The sequence below is a fragment of the Eleutherodactylus coqui genome, chromosome 3 (assembly GCF_035609145.1).
Source record: "Eleutherodactylus coqui strain aEleCoq1 chromosome 3, aEleCoq1.hap1, whole genome shotgun sequence".
Lineage (NCBI taxonomy): Eukaryota > Metazoa > Chordata > Amphibia > Anura > Eleutherodactylidae > Eleutherodactylus > Eleutherodactylus coqui.
Genome location: NC_089839.1, coordinates 77,817,220 through 77,838,311, shown reverse-complemented (window position 1 = coordinate 77,838,311; position 21,092 = coordinate 77,817,220). Strand labels below are relative to the sequence as shown.

Here is a 21,092-nt window from a genome sequence, read left to right as displayed (position 1 = left end):
GTGTACATCTACGATCTTTCTCAATTACTTTCTGCGAATGATCGCAGGTCTGTTCATGTGAGCCCGGTCTAAATGTTTGCTGTTTGCAGGAAGGGTTAATTTTCTTTTAAAGGGCTTTTCCATACAAAATACTACTGATGACCATCGTCATCAAAGTTCAAAGGCATCAACCTTCCTTCGGTCCGCTTTCTTCACTGTCCAACTTTCAGGGCCGTAAGGTATGATTGGGAAGAGGATTACGGTGACTCTCCGGCATCTTGTTGCAATGCTTATGCTTATCTATACTTAACATGTCACCGCGACCTAGCGCGATTCGTCTTTTTTAAAATTTCGGGTTCAGATTCTCCATTGCAGTCGATTTTTGATCCGAGGAAGATAAAATCTTGAAATGCTACGACTTCTTCACTGTTGCTTTTGATTTCTTCTGTACCGTTACCGCCTCTTGTCATGATCTTACTCAACGTTAAAGGAGGAAGTGAAAAAGCAGGCCTATACTTGAATATCAAAAGTAGTATCAGTTGTTCAAGACTTTCTGCCAGCAAGATTGTATCATCTGCACATCTGAGATTGTTGAGGTTTCTTCCATCGATCTCATTAGATTTGTCTAAATTGCATTGCCTCAAGATCGCCTCTGCATACAGGTTGAATAACGCAGGTTATCAGATGCAGCCTTGATAGTTTAATAACAGAATGCAATATGTGCCATTGCAATTCATAAATGTATATAAAAAGTCTTGTATGTTGTGGAGGAAGAACATGTTTTGGTTTGTTTTAATAAAGAGCGCAGACCACATCTTGCTTGGGCCCATCTGAAGCAAACTTTAGTCACGAGCCAATTAGAAGATGTCAAAGTAGTATTGTATAAGTTAGAAGCCATCACGATTGGTAATCACGATGGCGCCATCTGCCAGAAATGACCCAACACTCTTGATTATAATCTTTTTCCCATTAACTTGCCCTTTTGGCTCTAATAAACTCCTACTGGAAGATTTGTAAGCACGTGAGGGGATGGCCATTCTGTGCATGTAATAAGAAGTTGCCAAAGGAGGCTTCCTATACAATTTAGGATTTTCTTTGTTGGAGGTCTCCAATAAGGAAGACCTCAAGAAGAAAGCCCCCGGTTTGTGCAGCTTTGCAGCCATTATTTTTGTTGAACCATTACATCAAAAATAAACCAGCTCCATAAACAATCTTCATGCAGACCTGAGTCGACATCTTTACAGACTACAACCAAACCCTGTGTAGTCTGATCGTGTGGTCATATTTCTTTCCAGCTAGTCCTCGGTTCTTGCTAAGGTACATTTGGTGGGTAAGCAAAAAGACAACAGAACAGAGAGAACCGACAGAAGGCAATATCAATGGAGGATCAGACTACATATGGTTTGTTTGTAGTCTGTTACCTTGAAAACTTCGAAGTCTATACAGAAACTGCTAGGAGATTTTTAATCAAGGCAATTCAAGTAGTTATTTTTTTCTTTTACTAGGCTGCTGAAGCAATAAAATATAGTTCTAAAAAGTGAACATTGCCTGAGAATGGCTGAACAGAGTTTAGAATATAATTGTCAATAAATATATACGCTTTGTTTAAAAAAAAAAAAAGGCTCAAGCCCTTCCGCTTGTGTAAAGCTTGTTGACCACTAGACACCTTTATGAGAATCCAAGAGATTTCACCCAGTTAACAGAGTTTGAGAGAGGAAGCATTATTGGGATGTGAGATGCTGAATGGTCCTATCAATAGATTGTCCCCCACCTGGGTCATTCTGACTAGACTGTTAAGAAGTGTTGGGACCAGTGGATGTTTGAGGGCACAGAAGGCAACTGGGCTCAGAATGCCCTAAACAGACCACCAGTAGAGAGGAGTGTCTGATCGCCTGACAAGTACGAGCAGCTCCAACTGTTTTGTTGTCCGCCATTCACACAAGGGTTGCACAATTGTTACAGGCCCCTGTGTCTATCAGAACCATTTCCAGGCGCTTGGCTGAAGAACATTTAGTCACATGTGCCCATTACATGTACTACCTTTAACACCCATTGTCACCTCCGTTCGCAGTGGTATCCCGCTCAACGAAAACTGGACTGCTTCAGAGTAGAACCGGAGTGTCTTGAGCAATGAAGAGTGCAAGAGGGAGCACATTACTGGAATGTGAGTAGATGGATGGTCGTATTGACGAATCGCCCGCCACCTGGGCCGTTCTGACCAGACTAGGAGGAAGTGTTAAGACCAGTGGATGCGTAAGGGCACACAAGTCGACTGGGTAGCTCAGTACACCCTCGACAGATCACCGGTTGAGAGGATCCGCTGGACAAGCACAAGCAGCTCCAACAATAAGACAAGTGGCACCATCGTTACAGGCCCCTGTGTCTGTAAGAACCATTTCCAGTGGCGTGGCTGACAGATACGTGGTCTCACAGCACGCATTACACGTACTGCCTTTAACATCCACCCACCATTGCCTCCCTTTGCAGTGCTGTGATAAACAATGAAACTGGACTTCTATGGAGTGAAACCAGGTGGTCTTCAGCGACAAATTCAGGTTTATTTTGGGCACAGACAATGGCCGTGTTCATGTCTGGAGACCTCGGGGTGAGCGTCTCAATCCTGCCTTTGCTGTGGTGCGGCACACTGCCCGCACTGTTGGTGTGATGGTCTGGAGTGCCATTGCAGGCAACCCAAGTAGTGGTACGAGGGACAATGACAGCTCAGCGATATGTTCAGGACATCCTGCAGCCACGTGTTGTCTCCCATGGCGGCTTCTGAGAGGCAGCAGGATAATGCTCGGCCGCACACACAAGAGGGTCACAGGAATGTCCCCACAACATTGTCACACTTCCGTGGTCTGCCCAGTCTTCCATAGCCATCCTTGCTGTGTGCGCTCCGACTTTGTCAGGTACTCCACAGGAATGAACAGAGTCTACCCGGACTCCGTGTCACCTAAACTATAACCCAAATTAAATAGTTTATGGTGATTATAGTTGATAACAGGTTCACTTAAAAAAGGGATACTTTGGTTGCATTAAAAAAAGTTTATTCATCATACAATGAAAAAAAAATGATGCAATTTTCTAAAATGCTTTCTGCATTACTTCCTCCCAGTTCTCTGCTTGCAATCAATTAACAACTTCACAACTTACAGTACGGCACACTGGCGCTCCGCTCGCTACAGGACATAGCAGTGATAACTACTGTAATGGGCTGGGCAACTAAATAGTTATCACATTACAAGGACAGATTTTGATCCACTGGATTTTAAAAATGAGGGCTCCTATGAAATGACAGCAAGCAGAAGACTTGAAGGCCTGAAGAAACTGGTACCGAAAGTATATTTGTAAGTTATATAAAACTTTTTAACCCATAGGGAATAACCGTTATTGGCTGAAACTGCATTGCTCCCTCAGAGGCCATTCGGGCCCTGTATTGTCTCTGTAGCCACAGAAGGCACACAGACCCATTATGGCCAATTACAATGGACCAAAACATTGTTACAGGTCTTATTCTAACCAGTTTTTACGGACAAGTGTATAGCCCAATGTTCATGGGTGGACTTGAATTTCGGATCTGCAGTTCAAGCCGCCCATAGAGAAAATGGGCGTCCTTCATGGAATTAAAGCATGCAGATTTGTTTTCTGGACCTTTTAGTCCGGAAAATAATTTGCAGTATGTTCCATTGCAGTGTGGTTCCTGCACAGATGGCTTCCAAAGAAGCTAATGTAAGCTGCCCGATCCGTGGCCCGTTCGCAATTGACAATGCGGACAGGCTACAGATTCCGCGGGAAAGCATAAGTTAAAAAAAGAACAAAAAAAACCAACTCAACTGCGCATGTGCGCCGGCGGTGCTTCCGCACACATCTGCAGTGAACACCCAGACAAGAAAGCACAGTTATCAGCCGCGGGCAAGGCTGGATACACGCGGAATCCGACCCACCTGTGGACATGAGACTTATGAAATGCAGTGAATGCAGTGTGAGAGACATCAGACAGTACACCAAAGGCATCCGTACACGGTCCATATTATTTTGCACCCGATTTTCTTGGGTGCAACTCGCACACCAAGTGTGAATACATCCTTAGACAAATATAAAAAGTACGGCATACTATGGCCAGTTGTATCAAACGGAAAATGTTTCATGTCGACACTGACGAAAATATTGCCAGGAGCAGAAACATTAATAATAATAATAATAATAAACGTTATTTGTATAGCGCCAACATATTCCGCAGCGCTTACATAGACAGGGGATACAGAAAGACAAAAGTACAAACATTACAGAACCATGGTTACATAGTAATCAATTGATGGAAACAATAGGGGTGAGGGTCCTGCTCCAACGAGCTTACATACTACAAGTAATGGGGGGATACAGAAGGTAAAGGGGCTGGAGATGTGCACGGTATGGCGAGGTGGAGAGTGAGGGGTGATATACACATAGACAATGGTCAGACATTTAGCCGTGTGATGGCAGAAACAGTATGACTGCAGGAGCAGTTTATGATGGCTAGCAGGGATTGCAGTCAGTAGGTCAGGGAGCATGTTATCAGGCGGAGTACAGAGGGGTTTGTTTAGGGAATTCGGTATGCCTCCCTGAAGAGGTGCGTTTTTAGAGCACGCCTGAAGTTCTGCGAGTCCTGGATTGCTCGGGTAGCCTTTGGTAGTGCGTTCCAGAGGACCGGTGCTGCTCTGGAGAAGTCTTGGAGGCGGGAATGAGAAGTTCGAATTAAAGGGGCGCTCAGTCTGGTTTCGTTAGCGGAGCGGAGAGCCTGGGCTGGTTGATAGATTGAGATGAGGGAGGTGATATAGGGGGGCGCTGCACTGTGGAGGGCTTTGTGGATTAAGGTGGCGAGTTTAAATTGAATTCTGTATTTAACGGGCAGCCAGTGCAGTGACCGGCACAGGGCAGAGGCGTCCGAGTAGCGGCTGGACAGGAAGATGAGCCTGGCTGATGCATTCAGGATGGATTAGAGAGGGTAGAGTCTGGTGCAGGGTAGGCCGATCAGCAACGAGTTGCAATAATCGAGCCGGGAGTGGATGAGGGCAACAGTAAGCGTTTTTAGCGTGTCCACAGTGAGAAAAGAGCGGATTCTTGCGATGTTCTTGAGGTGCAGCTGACATGTTCGGGCCAGAGATTGGATGTAGGGGGTAAAGGAGAGATCAGAATCAAATATGACTCCAAGGCAGCAGGCATGTTGTCTCGGAGTTATGGTGGCGCCACACACTGAGATGGAGATGTCAGGAGGAGGTCGGTTAGAGTAGATTAATTAATTCTAGATCTCTTCTGTACACCTAAGTGAAATACACTTGCAATATCATATTGAACCGAACGTTTAAGTACTTTAATGACTGCTGGATAAATGAGGGACTGAAGATACGTGAAGCCAACAGTCAGAGCCCTTGACAGAGCTTTCTTGCACTTGAGACTTAGCTTTGATCACTACGATTCCCAAGTATATGAATGCGGAGGACCACGTAATGTAAGATCAGCAGGCTTATCCTATACTCTTCTCAGCGGCGGATGTAACCAACAAATTGGCAAGCCTTGGATTTATACAGGTAGCCATTTCTTTCTATCCTGGTATGACTTGTGTTCTGTCAAAAGCAGACCAGTTTGGGCATTTACCAGGTCTACCAACACCCGATGCCCCGAGTCATTTTCACCATCCAGAACAATGGTGCAAAACCAGTTCCATCAACGTACTAGACGTACCTGTAGAAGTGCTCTGATAAACAGCACATGTAATTATCGGTGGGTGGCATCTACTTCACCCAGGACACCAATGGAACAATCAGATCGTAAACAGACGATAGTTGTAGGTGACATAGTTCTCACAAGAAACTATCAGAAGCAAGCAATATTTTAATATACATGTTTAAATACAGAACTCACTTTCTCTCTGCCAGCATTTTAGCAATACAGGTTGAAGCTTCAAAACAGTTACCTGGCATAGGTGCCCGACAATGTCCGGCATACACATGGTTGTGGATGCTGCTCTAGCTGATGGCTGGAACAAATAACTTTCTGCCACTACTGAGTAGAAGTGTATATCCCTGTTCTCATGAAGGCCCTTACCCCCAGGATAACTGGCACAGCTTTTCAAACAACACTGCAGCCCGCTGTTCCCGGTAACTCAACACAAAGCTATTAAACACAGTAAAGTGTCGCTTTCCATCGCTTTTTTGGGGTCCATGAAGTATTGCAGTTTATTGTAGAAGCAATCAAACAATCAAAAGTTAAAAAAAAAAAAAAAAAGTAAAAATAAAAAAAAATGTATTAATGTAAACAAGGAATATTATAACTTTTAAAAACTCCTCTCCTGTATTTCTAATAAAAAAATAATAATTAAAAAAAAGTTATCACCATGTCTATAAAAGTCCAGTCTAACAAATTAATCAGAGCTGAGCGAGCATACTTGCTAAGGACAATTATTCGAGCGAGCATTGTCCTTAGCGAGTACCTGTCGCTCAGAAGAAAAGGTTCGGGTGCCGGCAGGGGGCGAGGGAAAGCGGAGGGGAGATCTCCCCCCCCCCCCCCCCCGCTCACTCCCGCAACTCACCGCTCACCCGAGCCGGCAGACGAACTTTTCTACCGAGCGGGGAGATACTCGCTAAGGACAATGCTCGATCGAGTAATTGTCCTTAGCGAGTATGCTCGCTCATCTCTAAAATTAATGCATTATTTATCCTGCAAAATGAATATCCTCAGAAAGAATAAACGCCAGTACTCTGCTTCTTTGATCATCCTGTTGCCAATAAGAAAAAATTAATAAAAAGCAATCAAAAAGATGCACAGACTCTAAAATAGTACCAATAGAAACTACAAGACGTCCTGCAAAAAAACATTAAATCTGGACATACTGCATATTTCTTACCTCTGGTTTCTTCATTATTTCTATAAAATACATCCGATTCTTCATTGGGTAAATAATAATTAAAACATCTCCAAAGTCCGTAGGAATAATGCCCCTTCGGTAGTTCCTGGTATGCTCAGACCAAACGATGTGAACTTCATCATTTCCCAGGTGCCGGAGCTACAAAATAATAAATAGACATAAAAACCACATCCACTATGACTACTTAGTGTCACATTGAGTACATACTTAGAGATGCACGTGTGCACAAGTAGAAGATGTGAAATGCACCAACACCTTTTTTCAGTGTTTATCCAAGAAAAGACCACCTTTCTCGCTACTTAAAGGGGAAGTTCAACCCTCACTACTAGTATTTTTCTAACGCAGCTAAATGAGAAAAAAAAGCAACTTTGCAAATGGTTCAGATTAAAAATCCCCCTAGCATTGTGTGCTCACAGCTCCTGTGCAGACCTGTACGTCTCCATGGTAGCAGACTACAAATAAACCCTGTGTAGTCTGACCCTGCCGTTATACTCTACTGCCCCCGTTTCCCATTTCTTGACAATGCTCGTTCGGTTGAGGACTGAAGGCCTTTACTACAAGGACAGCATGATCATAAGTGAGCAAAAGAAGATCCTGAACCAAAATGAATTTCAATATGGAGGATCCTGGAGGTCATCTTCACGGAGGATCTGTCAGTAGACTTATGTTGCCCTGTCTGAGAGTTGCATAAAGTAGTGACAGAAACCCGATTCCAACACTGGGCCACTTATTTTATCTCTTGCTGTACTTTTCATAAAATGATTGCTTCTCTGCTGCAGTGGACAACAAGGCTGCAGTCCTTGATAGTCACTAGCAGTGGACTAACACCACCCTCCGTCGCCGATTGACAGCTTTCTTCCTATACCGTACATGAAGAAGCAAGAGGCCAATCAGAGGCAAATGGAGAGGGGGCTCAGCTCACGAATATCAAGGTCTACATTACATCATAGAAAGGACCACATCACAGCAATAAGGTAAGTCATCCAGTCATTTCCCTCAACTCCCAGATCATTTGTGCGTTTTCAATGGGCAAAGTGGAGATAGATACCGCCAGATAGCTCTGGCGGCAGCTTATCTCCTCAGAGAACAAAAGAAATAGGCATTAAAATTCAACGTGGCTGGTCTATAATTCCTGACATCATCCACTGGGGAGGTAGCATCAGGGGTGCAGGGGTGTGACGAGGATCTGTGCTGTGCATGCCCAACGGCGAGCCGGCAGGTCCATCCGCAGTACAAATGAAAAAACAAAAATACAGGTACGCGAAGAATACGGCTCTGCTGTGTGCAGGCCGCCTTATGTTTGAAAAATTAAAATGAACAAAAAAGAAAAAACAAAAAAAACGCTAATTAAAATAATGTGGTAGCATAAATAGGCACACCTTAAATCTAATACTTTGATGATGGACCCTTTGAGTTTATGACAGAATTCAGTCATTTAGGGTAGGTGTCAATCAGCATGGTACATGGGATTTACAATGGGTCTGTGGTATGGCTGGGCCATTCAAAAATGTTGATCATCTTCTGGTGACCACTCTTGTTGATTTGGAGGTATGTTATGCTTTGGATTGTTGTTGTACTCAAAGGTGAAATTCCTCTTCAGTTTTTCAGCAGAGACGTGAAGGTTTTGTGTCAAAATGGACTGATATTTGAAACTGTTCATAATTCTCTCCACCTTGACTAAAGCCCCAGTTCCTGCAGCAGAAAAACAGCCCCAAAGCATAATGCTGCCCCCACCATCTTTGCTGCGGGTTTGGAGGTCTTCCGGTGATGCACAGTGTTGGCTTTACACCAAACATATCTTTTGGAATTATGGCCAAAAAGTTCACCCTGGGTCTCATCAGACCATACAACATTCTCCCACATACTTCTGGCCCACTTGATATCAGTTTTGGCAAAACATCAAAAAGGCTTCAGTCTTGCCCCTCTACCCCACAGCCCAGACATATGAAGACCATGAGAGATGGTTGTCAAATGTATTCAACTTCTTGATGACCATCTTCCCTATGTTCCATGGTGTGTGTTATTTTTGTATCCTTTTCCTGACTGATACCGTTCAATAATTAGATGTCTTTGGATGTCCTGCAAGATCTTTACAGCTTTCGCTTAAAAAAAAATGCAACTAAGAAAATGTCAAGGAACCCTCCTAATAGAGCTGAACTTTATATGGGGGAGATCAGAATGCCTGTAAATATTGGCAGCGGAGTGCTGACTACTAGTTATTAGGAGGTTAAATGTGATTGGCTGATTCTGAACACAACCACAACCCCAAATATAAGAGGGCATTCACACTAAACCAACCACAATAGTTTAGTTTTGTTAATTTTAATGTTTCCACCTTAAATGATTTTTTATCAGTGGCATTGTAGAGATAACGGGTCACATTGCAGGTGGGAATAAATCTGAAAGGACTCATCTTTGTCAGATTTAACATCACAAAAACCTGGCATTTTAACAGGGATGGGTAGACTTTTTATATCCACTGTACAATAGCTGTCCGGTCCCACTGAAATTGGCAAGTTTGGCGGACCTTTCTCCTACTGTGTATGGGAGCCTTCAGACCAGATAAGGTTGCTATACTTACTTTGCAAATCGATACAGCTCACTAGTCTCATCAGGTCTAAGAGATCTATTTAATATTGTATGTAGTTTGTATTGAGAAATCTGCTCTTTAACTTAAAAAAAAGTAAAGGAGTATTTTCTATCTCTGCCAATCATGGATGAGATGAGAACACCAGCCTGTATGTTGCAGGATCCATTGGTTGAGTTTTCGTAAACTCGAAAATGGTAGAATAGCCAGTTCAGTTATCTCTCATAGAAGTGAGTGTTAAGAAAACTGTGTAGGGCCGCATGCAAACGGGCAGGTCGGACTGTGCATGCGGGAGCCGGCAGCAGAATTTGACCCTGTGCCCAGCCGGCATCTGCACGCAGCTGTATTTTCTTTTAATTTTGCGTACTGCGGATGGTCCGCACGACTCACCGTCACACATGTACAGTATAGATTTTTAGTTATTTATTTAAAACCCCTGCTTTTCCCACGGAATCCACAGCCCGTCCGCAATGTCAATGGAAGCCATCTGTGCAGAATTCGGTAGAAAATGGATCATGCTGTGATTTTTTTTTATCTGTGAGCGAAAACCGCAATCCGTTTCTGCTTGTGTGTATGAAGAATAATTGCAGTGCATGCTATGGCGGTATTTGGAATCCAGAGGCAGTCACCCGTGTTAATTCGCTACAGGGTTTCTCTAACTCCCACTCACTTCTATGAGAGTTACAAAACTGTAACGGTCTGACAGCTTCTGTAATCTAGGCCACCGGTGGTTGCAGCGTAGAGACTAGATTCTCATCCATGACTGACCGACACGTGAAATACCCCTTTAACTTCCCTTTCTGTAACCAAGACAAAAAGATGAACCACAAACTTCCTTTAAATAAACTCTATAAAACTTTATTCCACTTTTTTTTCTCTTTTGGTGATAGGACACAAAAAAACTTTCCTTTCGCTAACAATATTATATGGTTATGAATAAAGGTGCATTAAACACAACAGTGCATGGGATAAGGATACAAGTTTAGTTCAGTCACATCCGAGGACGCTAGGTCAGGCGCAGAACGCACGTTATTCATACATCTCTATTCATTCGGTCTGCACTGGGTGTCCTCGGCAGCCGCCTGTGCCCGCTGTCAGCCTCTGAACAAACGCTCATTTTTCAAGTCTGAGCAAACCACTCTAATACTTTAAGAGGCCGTCCATGTGCCGCACTCATTCAGTAGCTGAAAAGGCCATCTAATTCCCCCCTTTTCTCTCTGGTCTTCCCAATATGCGGCCAGCCAGGCAGCACGCCGCTAGTGACACTGGTCATGGTACACACCTAATGGTCTGACCTCTTTTCCCTACTAATTGCATTACATGGCCAGCTGGCTCCAGCAAGAACTTGTCTGTTTGATTGAAGAATTTCTGCTCTCCAGTAGTCTTGGCTGCTGCTTTCACAAAGTATCTTGAGCCTGACAACCCCATTGTTTTCCTGACAGTGCGCCCATCCTAAAATCTAAGTTTTATTTGTAAATTAACCGAGAAACTTCCTGCCAGATCAGCGGTGCCTGGAGACTAATAATGTGCTTCTTTCATTCCCTTTCACTCTTACTGTATCACTGCCAATTTGTTTTTCTGCTGCCGGCCAGCCCCAGGCTATAAAAGGCTGGTAAGACATAAGTGCAATTATAGTCCTGAAGTCAAATGAATTGGACAAATCCAATAGCACAGCCCTGTCCCCACTTTACAAACCCCTACAGCAGTCCGATTAGCTGCTAAAAATCTAATCCTGAAATAGCTAACAAATTTCTACAGCAAAGGAGCAAGAGTTCACGATGGGGCTACATGTAGGTCTCTGCATGGAGAAAAGGCTTCTACTGCAAATACAACCAACTATCAAATAAACCTACCTCTTCTACAAGAGACCGGGGAAAAAAAACAAAAAACTAATTTCGGAGCTGTTAGCAGCAATTTAGTTAGGATAACAGGATAGATTGTCAGAAGCTGTTAGCGTGATTGATTTTTTATTCTAGCCGAGAGACATCCTGATAAAGAATGTTTATTGCTAATGAACACAAATCTCCGAGCTGAAAAAGGTATCATCCGAGTCATGGTTGCTTCGGTAGGGAATCTTCCTGTCAAAACTAAGGCATCCAATACTCCCTAACCGGCACGCTTTAGGGGTGGACCTGGGTTCATCTAGACACCGCAGTTACAAGTCATTTGATTTCTGCCAGGGGGGTGTGATGCTAAGAAAACAGCGACTGCCTCGACGAAAAAGCCACGGCTTCATCAAAGCTCATCAATCAACATTGAACATGACACTTTCCAGCTGAAGAACACACGGCCAGGCTCGCTGCTCTGACACCGGCTACAAGGGCAGTCATGCAGGTGATCTATTACTTTATTCAAGGGGATCGGGAGCAGCAGAGACAGATGATAATGCACATTATTAAATGCTATGGAGGACAACAGGCCGTACTGTAGGTGTTAAATCAGAAGATGAGGAACGTGGTCAAGTCTCCGATATAAATATACTTTGACGCGGTACACACTGAGATCTCTGGATTTATGTTCTACGAACTCTGCACCTATTTAAATGGAAAATGACGTTTCCATCATAATTGAGATAACATGTTGTCAGAACAAATAGATCAAGGAGCGTGAACGGCGTAGGAACAAAGGTTGAGCAGAAAATTATGCAAAATGTAACCAGAGCTAATAGAAAAAACAGAAAAACACTAAATACTTAAGTTCTTCACAAACTGGTTATCCTTTATAATAGTTTACCAAGAGAATCTGCACACGGGTCAACTACACCTTAAATTTAGATGATCTAGCAAATTAGGTCCTGTTCACACAGCGTTCAGATGAAACTGGATGCCATGCAGGAGTGTATATCAGTTGCCATTATTTGTCAGAAAAAAAAATTCTAAAGCTCGGGGGGGGGGGGGGGGGGGGGGGTGGTTGTTATTTTTTTACATGTTTGGCTGTAGAGGAAAGATTAAGCAGCTTTTCTATACGGCAAAACAAAAGGTTATATGAAGGTATAATAGCAGTGGATGTAAAAAACACTCTTGGCATTTGTCAGGTCTTTGGACATGTTCAACTAATGCTGAAGATAGACCGCAAACACATGGTGACTACACTACACACTGAGACAAACTCACCAACCACCGTGGTAGAACTGAAAGGACCTACAGCTGTAGTTTACTGCAAGTATTGAAAACCTCCAAACAACATTTCTCTATGTGCTGTGAAACTACAACCCTCCCCTCCCAATATTGATCCAGAAGAAGGCAAAAAACCCCAATGAGGTAGAAGCCAATTTTTCTCACTTTAGGCCTCTGTCACACGATTTTGTCACGCTCTTTTGCCGGGACTTGATACATAAGCCCTATGCCGAAAATTAGCCCTAGCTACATGTAAAAAAAAAAAAAATTATATATATATCAAGTGCTGTCTGCTCCAAGGCACTTATCCTCCAGCAGTTCTGCGGCACTTGTTTGTAGTCTTCTGCCTCCGCTTCCTGGGGTGGGATTTTTGAACCCCCTGACCCAGGAAGCACTGGCGCTGACTGGTTCTTGAGCACCGCGGCTCAGCTAATCACTGCGTCGCTCATAGAAAGGTAGAGTTGGAAGGGACCTCCAGGGTCATCGGGTCCAACCCCCTGCTCAGTGTAGGATCACTAAATCATCCCAGACAGATGTCTGTCCAGCCTCTGTTTGAACACTTCCACTGAAGGAGAACTCCCATGGTTACCTGTTCCCCTCATTGATCACCCTCACTGTCAAGAACCAATCAGAGCAATCGCTTGCTGGAGGTGAGGTTTACAAACCCCATTACCAGCAAATACTACTTTAGAGGTCCTTGCTTTAAGCTTACATTCTAGTTCCCTGAAATCGTTTTTAAGCACCTTTCACCTACTTCTAACTTTATCATTGAAGCCAATGTGCCCCATGAAAGCTGAATCCTCACGCACCCCTCCCAGTAATCAGTCAGACTGGGATGTATCAAACACGAGCACCAGAAAGACAACACCCTGTTTCACGATCCTAGTCTTTGTGGCAGATTGCCCTATCTGTCCCCCACTATCAGAACCTTTTTAATCTGTCCTCTGCTCCTATTTCCCTTCTCACTGAAGCAGTCATCCCCCTGGCAATCAGAAGCATTGTCATGCTGCCGCAGTTCTACCCCTATAATGGCATTTCCCTTATCTGTCAATTTTGCAAACTTGGGATGTGCCATTGACTAGACTACTTGGTACTTTTCACTCTACCCCTCCTTCTAATTGCCACCCAGCTGGCTGCCTGCTCATCCTGCTCTACCCAACTACCATCGGCTCTCGCCTTTACCGCAGCAAGTGCCTGCTCAGTGAGTAGCAAACTACTTTCCACTTTGCCAGTGGATCTAAGTGTTGCAAGCTGCTCATTTAGATCCATAATCTGCGTTTTCAAATGTGCCACACGCTCACATCACATACAGCAGTATGCACCCTTGGATGGCTGTGCAAGGACTGCATGCATGGCACAAGATGTACACTGGATGGCATTGTCAATTATGGAGCACATTCTAAATGGGGATCACACAAATAAAATAAAGAAAAAAAAACTAACAGTAAACAGATATAAGGGACTCCCTTCTCAAGTCCCCCAATTTTAAGTCACACACACTTAAAACCACCACACGTGAAATCAAGCACACGTCGTCACGCTCCCACAGTCGTTCTGTTTGCTTTAAGCAGCTATCAGCAGCAGTAGTTCCTGTAATGAGCCCTGTGTTTAAAAACTCCAATTACTAACTAATGATATATGGAATGCTGACTGGGGGATGGCGTTATTTTACACTATATCGTTTTTTTTGCCTCCTTTCTTCACTTTGAGATGCTGGTTCTCATTGCGGCAGCCATTCCTGTAAAAGTGATGACAAGATCTTCAGCCATCTTTGTTGTCATCTTTTAATCAGGTTCTCAGTAACTGCTGGTATAACTGTGACTGTTATTAGTAGAATATGGTGACGGAAATTACAGTATCTTGTCCATTTGGAGAAGCTAATCCAAAAGTAACAAGACAAGTGATGAGATCCTTATTACCATTACAAAGTATGTTTATAAGGGACGGAGCTTGGTTTTTGTGATTATACAAGTATAGTTAAAGGTTACTATTCCCCATGCAGTAAAATAACTAACAGGCATGTACTCTCCTCTCCCAGCTGTGTTTCGCTGCGCCTCTCCAGGTCACCCTTCTTACATTACGCTTATAGGCTGCCCCAAACCAGTTTACAGAACATCATGACAGCCAATGACCGAGCTCATCTCTCAGTCACTGAGCTCTGTCATTGGTTGCAGCAGGTGAGGGTAGAAGGTGCTCCTGTTATGGTGGCAGCGGACTACTTTATTATAGTACATGATGTATTATATACTATAACACTATTATAGTACATAGATCACATAAATCCCCCCCTACCACCAAACTACAAATAAAAGATTTTACATTAGGCAATAAAAAACTAATTTGCACAACACAAGTTATCTGATGAGTCTACTATAAATGACATGAAACGGATGTGAACAGCTTCTAGCCTTAGTATCTCAAATATGATTCAAAACGAAGAGGGACTTTCATACTAAGGACTGTTCATGATGACAACATGGCGGCCGCCATCCACTTCACAAGGGACTCCGCTATCATTGTCAATGACTTTGTAGACTTGCAAATACTATTGGAATTCAAGTTGCAATATCTACAAATCCCGGATTTAGTGCAGAGATATGTAATGCATTCATTATGTAAGGTGTGGTCTTCGTAAAGCTGCATGCGGCACATCTGTGTTTTTGACGGTTACCTTTTTGGTGAGTGAATCATCTGAATCGGACAACATGCGCGTAGAGACATGAAAGATTACTTCAACAGTAGAGGTAGCGTAATAAGGTGCGGTTTGTCCAGTGCTTCCGTTTCTCTGTAGCCCACCCATAAAGCCACAGTGTGTTGAAAGGTCAACCTGAAATAGAAATAAGCATTAGGTTGAAATACAGTGTGTCTTTGAGGACAAGAACTCATCATCAGGGCTTCTCCAAGATATTTCATCATACCCTAATGATAGTGGACATCAACGTTTGCACCCCTAAGCGTAATACGACTTATTGACGCGGGAAAAAAACTATAACCTATTGAACTCAATGTGTTCTATTTCATCTCCCACATCAATAAGACATGGGGGCTGCTACTATGGGGACTTGCAATAGTAGGAATAAATATCAAAAAAATGTTACAATGTTGCAAATATATTGCTAAAGTGGTGTAGAGTGTATTGAGCATGTATTGTTCATCTTGTTTAGAGATGAGCGAACGTACTCGTTTAGGGCGTTTTTGCACCTGAGCACCGTCTTTTCCGAGTAACTGACTACTCGGACGAAAAGATTCGGGGGGCGGCGTGGTGGAGCGGGGGTAGCAGTTGGGAACAGGGGGGAGTTCTCTCTCCCCCCCCCCCCCCCCGCAACCCCCCGCTCACACCCAGTGCCCCCCGAATTTTTTCTCCCGAGTAATCAGTTACTCGGAAAAGACGGTGCTCAGGTGCAAAAACGCCCGAACCGAGTAAGTTCGCTCATCTCTAATCTTGTTCTGTGCTAATTCATTTTAGAATGCAGTTTTTCATCACCTCCACAAAATACACCAATTCTTTACATCATCCATCTGGTAGGCCAATAACTTCTAGAATTCATCGGCTCACTTTCAGTTTATCTGAGTTTGTGGATAAATATTTGCAAAATTGTGTAAAAGGAACTTCCAAGCCTACTTGTATTTAGATACTTTTGAGAAAATTGAATGAGAAGAGGATTTTATTATTGGGACATTGGATGCAGTACCCCTATAAACGGTTATTGAGGAAAATAGGGGATACAAAGCAGTTCGGCAATTTTCATTTTGTTATAGGAAAGTGAGTCATTTCCCTGGATATCACCATATATGTAAACCAGTACCAGAAAAAAAAAATTCTTGTCAAAGAGCTATCGCAAGCCACTTGCCCACATTCTTTTAAATATTCCAAAAGCTCAATTTATTCAGGCATGCGGTAATTGCTCCACTATTTTGGAATGATTTAAAGAGGCGACTAGACTGCAAGAACATATTCTAAAGAGTCGCTACAGTCCGAAACATTAAGAAGGAGATAAGAAAAACCCAAAGAGGACACCTTGTTGTAGTAATAGTAGTAATGCCAGAAACTGCACATTTCAAATTGTGGTCCCAATAGAAGAAGTTTAGAAAATTTGAACATGACCTGTTCATTCAAAATTAGGGACTCCTATAAATCACCCCCTTGGTGGCGCAGTATATAAAGTGTCCTTGCAATAAGTTACATATAGGGTGAACTAAGTGTACTTTCGAAACCAGAGTGGGAGAAGATTTGTGTCATATTTTTAAAAAACTTGTGGGATATCTGCCTTTGTAACATTATGTCGAAAAACATGGGGATTCCTTAAAGGGCAAGCACAGCTTTGCTATTGAGAAAGTATATCCTAGCATGAGGGCTGCTGATTTTATTACAAAAATGTCATGGGCGGAATCCAAATGGATATTCAACTTGGATAGGTGGGCCCTAAAGGAGCTAAATTTAAATAGTAATTTTTGATTAAAAGGCATTTTTATAGATTTTTTTTTTTCATAGATTTTTGTATTATAATGTGTAGGTTTTTTTTCTTGTAAGGTGCCTACTGCTACATATAGAACTACTCTCCAGCTGCATGTTGCCTATCCCTGAAGCAGAAAGATGTTTAGCGGCTCCTGTATGACATCACTAGCCTCTGTGTCGCGGACACGATGCTACTGGCTGGAGCGCCTCTCACAAGGCTGCTCCTGCTGACCTCTATTTAGCCGTTCAGCTAGCCTTTCTATTCATCCTTATAACGGGAGAGTTGTACCTGTATGCAGATACTATTTCACCTCTCCTCATTATTTTACGGACTCGGGACACCTCAATGCTATAATGGATTCCTGTACGCATTGAATGTGGCGTTTATTATATTCTGCTACGTTTTGGGCTAGCAGGGTTACTGGTGATTAATACTCGCTTCTTTCACTTGTTTGCGCATTGAATTGCTGTTGCAATAAAAACAAATGTAGTGTTTGGCCCCCTGCACAAGGGCGGAAATTCCGCGGTGGGATTTCCCGCAGAATTCCCGCCTGTGGAAGCTGCCATAGGATTGCGTTAGAAAACGTAATCTTAGGCAGACAGCCACGAATTGTCCGCATGAAATCAAGCGCAGAAAACAAAACGCGACATGCTCTATTTCTGTGCAGGGCTCGCCGGCACATCAAAGAGCTGGAGCCGCGGGACAGGCAAGTGCCGCACTGGTCCCTGCAGGATTCGACCCAGCCGTCAACAGCCGGCTTTTCTCTCTTTGTAAGTAAGAAAAACAAAAAACAAAACAAGAACATAAAAAAATAAACAAAAAACAGACAAGTGAGCTTCATTACAGTTATGCAATGAAGAAAAAAAAAGACACCGTTCAATTTTAGTGCCATTCCACAAGTGTAGGAGTGGATCCATAAACAAAAAAAACAGAGGGAAGGTAACCATGTATAAAATTTTCCATTAGAGGTTTCTTCTATTTAAGATCCCACCTTGAATTTAGCTTACAAAATTAAAAAAAAACTGCAAAAATTGCATTAAGTGAACAAAGCTGAAGAGCAATAATAGTGATAACGATACTCCGTTACCTCCCAGCCAAGACCTGCTACAAAATCTTCATAGGCCTTGCTTCCCCCGCTGTTAGAAAGTATGGAGCACTTATCCTCCTGCCCTTCAGCAATGTAGAACACAGCGATCTTGTGGGTCTCACGGCTGAAAAACAAAACATAATATTAGAATGAACACATAACTTAAACACATCACATTAAGGCCTTTGTACACTGAATAAAAATGTTAAAGAATAGCTTTATTTGTTGTCCTCTGCCAATTAATTTACCATTTTTTTTAAATAATGGTTTAACACCCCCCCCCGAGCCCCCAACAGTCACGTTAAAATAAAAATGAAAAAACTCCTGATAATGTCACTTTATTGTAGATTTTGAGTTTATATTGCTTATGTAAATATACACTCATTGTCAAAAAAAAAATCCATCCCCTATAAGTTGTTGGAATGGAATGAAACCCACGGTGGGTTTCAAAGGCAGTACACATAATGAGCTCCGTGAGCCCAAGTGTTCTTCAGCCAAGTGCTTGAAAATGGTTCCAACAGACAAGGGCCTGTAACAATTGTGCCACCCTTCTCTGGATGGCGGACAATGAAACAGTTTGAGCTGCTCTTGCCTGTTGGACGATCAGACAATCTTCTCTACTAGTAGTTTGTCGAGGGTGTCCTGAGCCACCCAGTTGACTTTTGTGCTTGCCCTTACACATCCACTGGTCCCATCGCCTTTTAACAGTCTGGTGAGAACGACCCAGATGGTGAGCAGTTAGTCAATACTACCATCCAGCTTCTCGTGTTCCAATAATGTTTGAAACTCTGTTAACTTGGCAAAATCTATTCAATTGTGTCGTGGAGGCGTCTAGTGATCAACAAGCTCCACACAAGGGTAGAAAAAGATCACTACTGGGAGCCTTTTTATAGGCCAATGGTGGAACCATTTTTTAGCCAATCTCACAAAGGCATTAGTAAAAAGGCCATTTCTCAAACGGCGTTGTTAATGCACCTCGGTTCCGGTCCCTCCCACTGCTCTGACATGCTGAGCCGCGGCACTGATTGGCCACTTCATAAATCCCGCCTCCACAACGCGATGGCTGTGATTGGTTCTTTGACCACTGCTCAGTCAATCAATGCAGCGCTCGATGACCCAATCACAGCCATCGCATTGGTTCATCAAGTGCTACATTGATTTGGCTGAGCAGCGCTCAAGAACCATCAGAGTCATCACTTCCTGGAGGTGGGATTTATGAATCCCGTAACCAGGAAGTGATCTTCTATGGGTGAATGCAGGACGCACGGCATAGCTCCGGACAGCAGTAGGAGGACTGGGACAGAGCCTGCTAGGCAAGTATTTCTTTTTTTTTTAAGTAATGCAGCTAAGGCTTATTTTTTGGGTAGAGTTTATATATTACAGGCCTCACAAAAAAAAAATCAGGGTAGGCCCTATTTTCAGGAAAAGGGAATGTTGAAGGGGATAAACAGACTCTACAGAAACAAAACTGTTAGAACACGTTTTAAATAACGAATCGATGTTTCCATCGGGCGTCTATAGAAAACACATCAATCTGTGTGAAAATCTGATCGCAACGGCCAATTACTAGCAGACAGCCCATCAAAGCAGAACCATCTACAAGGTGCCACCTGCATGCCATCGCCATCAGGAATACTTTCAACTGACTGTCATTAATACCATACCAGATCTTTGTTAGTGCAGATCTCCAAGGGCAATCTCCTTTCAGGGTCAAACTGAAGAAAATCAGTTCTAAAAGTATATACTTCTACACTTGGGTTCAGCAAAAACGATAAAAAAGGAGCGGGAGAGGAAGCGCTCTGACGAACATCACTTACAGACATATAAAGAGCTGAATGGTTGTAACGAGCGCAGCCAAGAGACTCATTCAATAATTGCTCCGCCGCTTTGTTTTTTTCATTCAGCCAATGTAAATCTATAAATTGCTGGTGTTTGCCTACCTCAATAGCCTTCCAATTAAATTATCACTGGGATTCTCCTTACCTAATTCAATTTCTCCTCTTACAGAATTAATCAACATGTCTATTTAACAACTCTGTGCCTAAGGGCTTCTGGGGCCTTAACGTCACGTGTGCTTATAAGAAGTATGCCGGAGGAGACGATCGGGCATCAGGTTTCATCCATAATAATGCATTCATAGCTATAGGAAACACAACTGGGGAAACTGGCGACATCAACTAAAACCCTGAGTAAATTTATCTAAAAGGCACATGTGGGAGGCTCTGCCCTTCCAATAAGCCCCGTCCGCTTTCTCGGCACTTTTTTAAAAAAGTGGTAGAACAGGTAAAAGCCGCAAACTTTTGTGGAAGTAGAGAGTTTTGCCAAAATGTACTCACAATTAAAACGCCAAAACACTGGTATAAATGGCTTACTACATTCTCCTTGTCTGATCTTCGCTAAAAACCAAACTCCCAAATGAGAAGAAAAGAAGTAACTACGGTCTTGTTTCTCATGAGGCAAAACTTTAAAAAAAATGCATAATGAAACATTAGAGAGCTCTTTGCTTCTATAGATGGTGGGCTAGGCATCAATATATTATCAAATACTACCAAGTGGTACCGTATTTTTCGCTTTATAAGACGCACTTTGTCCGCCTCCAAAGCGGGGGGGGAAAGTTCCTGCGTCTTATAAAGCGAATGTGCTGAATATTCGTTCCAATCGCCATTTTTAGTGTGATCGCGAATTTAACGCGCGGACGCGATTTATTTACCGCGATTGCGCGTTAAATTCGCGATCGCACGAACAAATGTGCGATCAGTTAGATTCTCCTGTCAAAAAAAAAAAAATCATTAATCACCTCCCCCGGCATTCTGCGGCGCTGCTGCAGGCTGTCGCTCCCCTCCTGGTCCGCGGCAGAGCATTGCTTCTGGACGCGGGGCTTGAAATCCCCGCCTCCAGAAAGCTGATACTGTGTTAGCTAACACACGCCGTCAGCCAATCACAGCCATTCAATGACATCATT

At 43.1% G+C, this 21,092-nt stretch overlaps 1 protein-coding gene across 2 annotated transcripts in view; it reads right to left on the bottom strand.

The window, feature by feature from the left end:
• Positions 1-21,092, bottom strand: part of RALGAPA2 (Ral GTPase activating protein catalytic subunit alpha 2) — a 280,005-nt gene that overhangs the window by 94,081 nt on the left and 164,832 nt on the right. For both annotated transcript variants that reach the window (XM_066595757.1, XM_066595758.1), the window contains exons 34-36: positions 18,131-18,254; positions 15,258-15,413; positions 6,863-7,021 (exon numbers count right to left, since the gene is read on the bottom strand). In XM_066595757.1, coding sequence (XP_066451854.1) covers positions 6,863-7,021; positions 15,258-15,413; positions 18,131-18,254 — 439 coding nt within the window. The remainder of the gene's footprint in view (positions 1-6,862; positions 7,022-15,257; positions 15,414-18,130; positions 18,255-21,092) is intronic.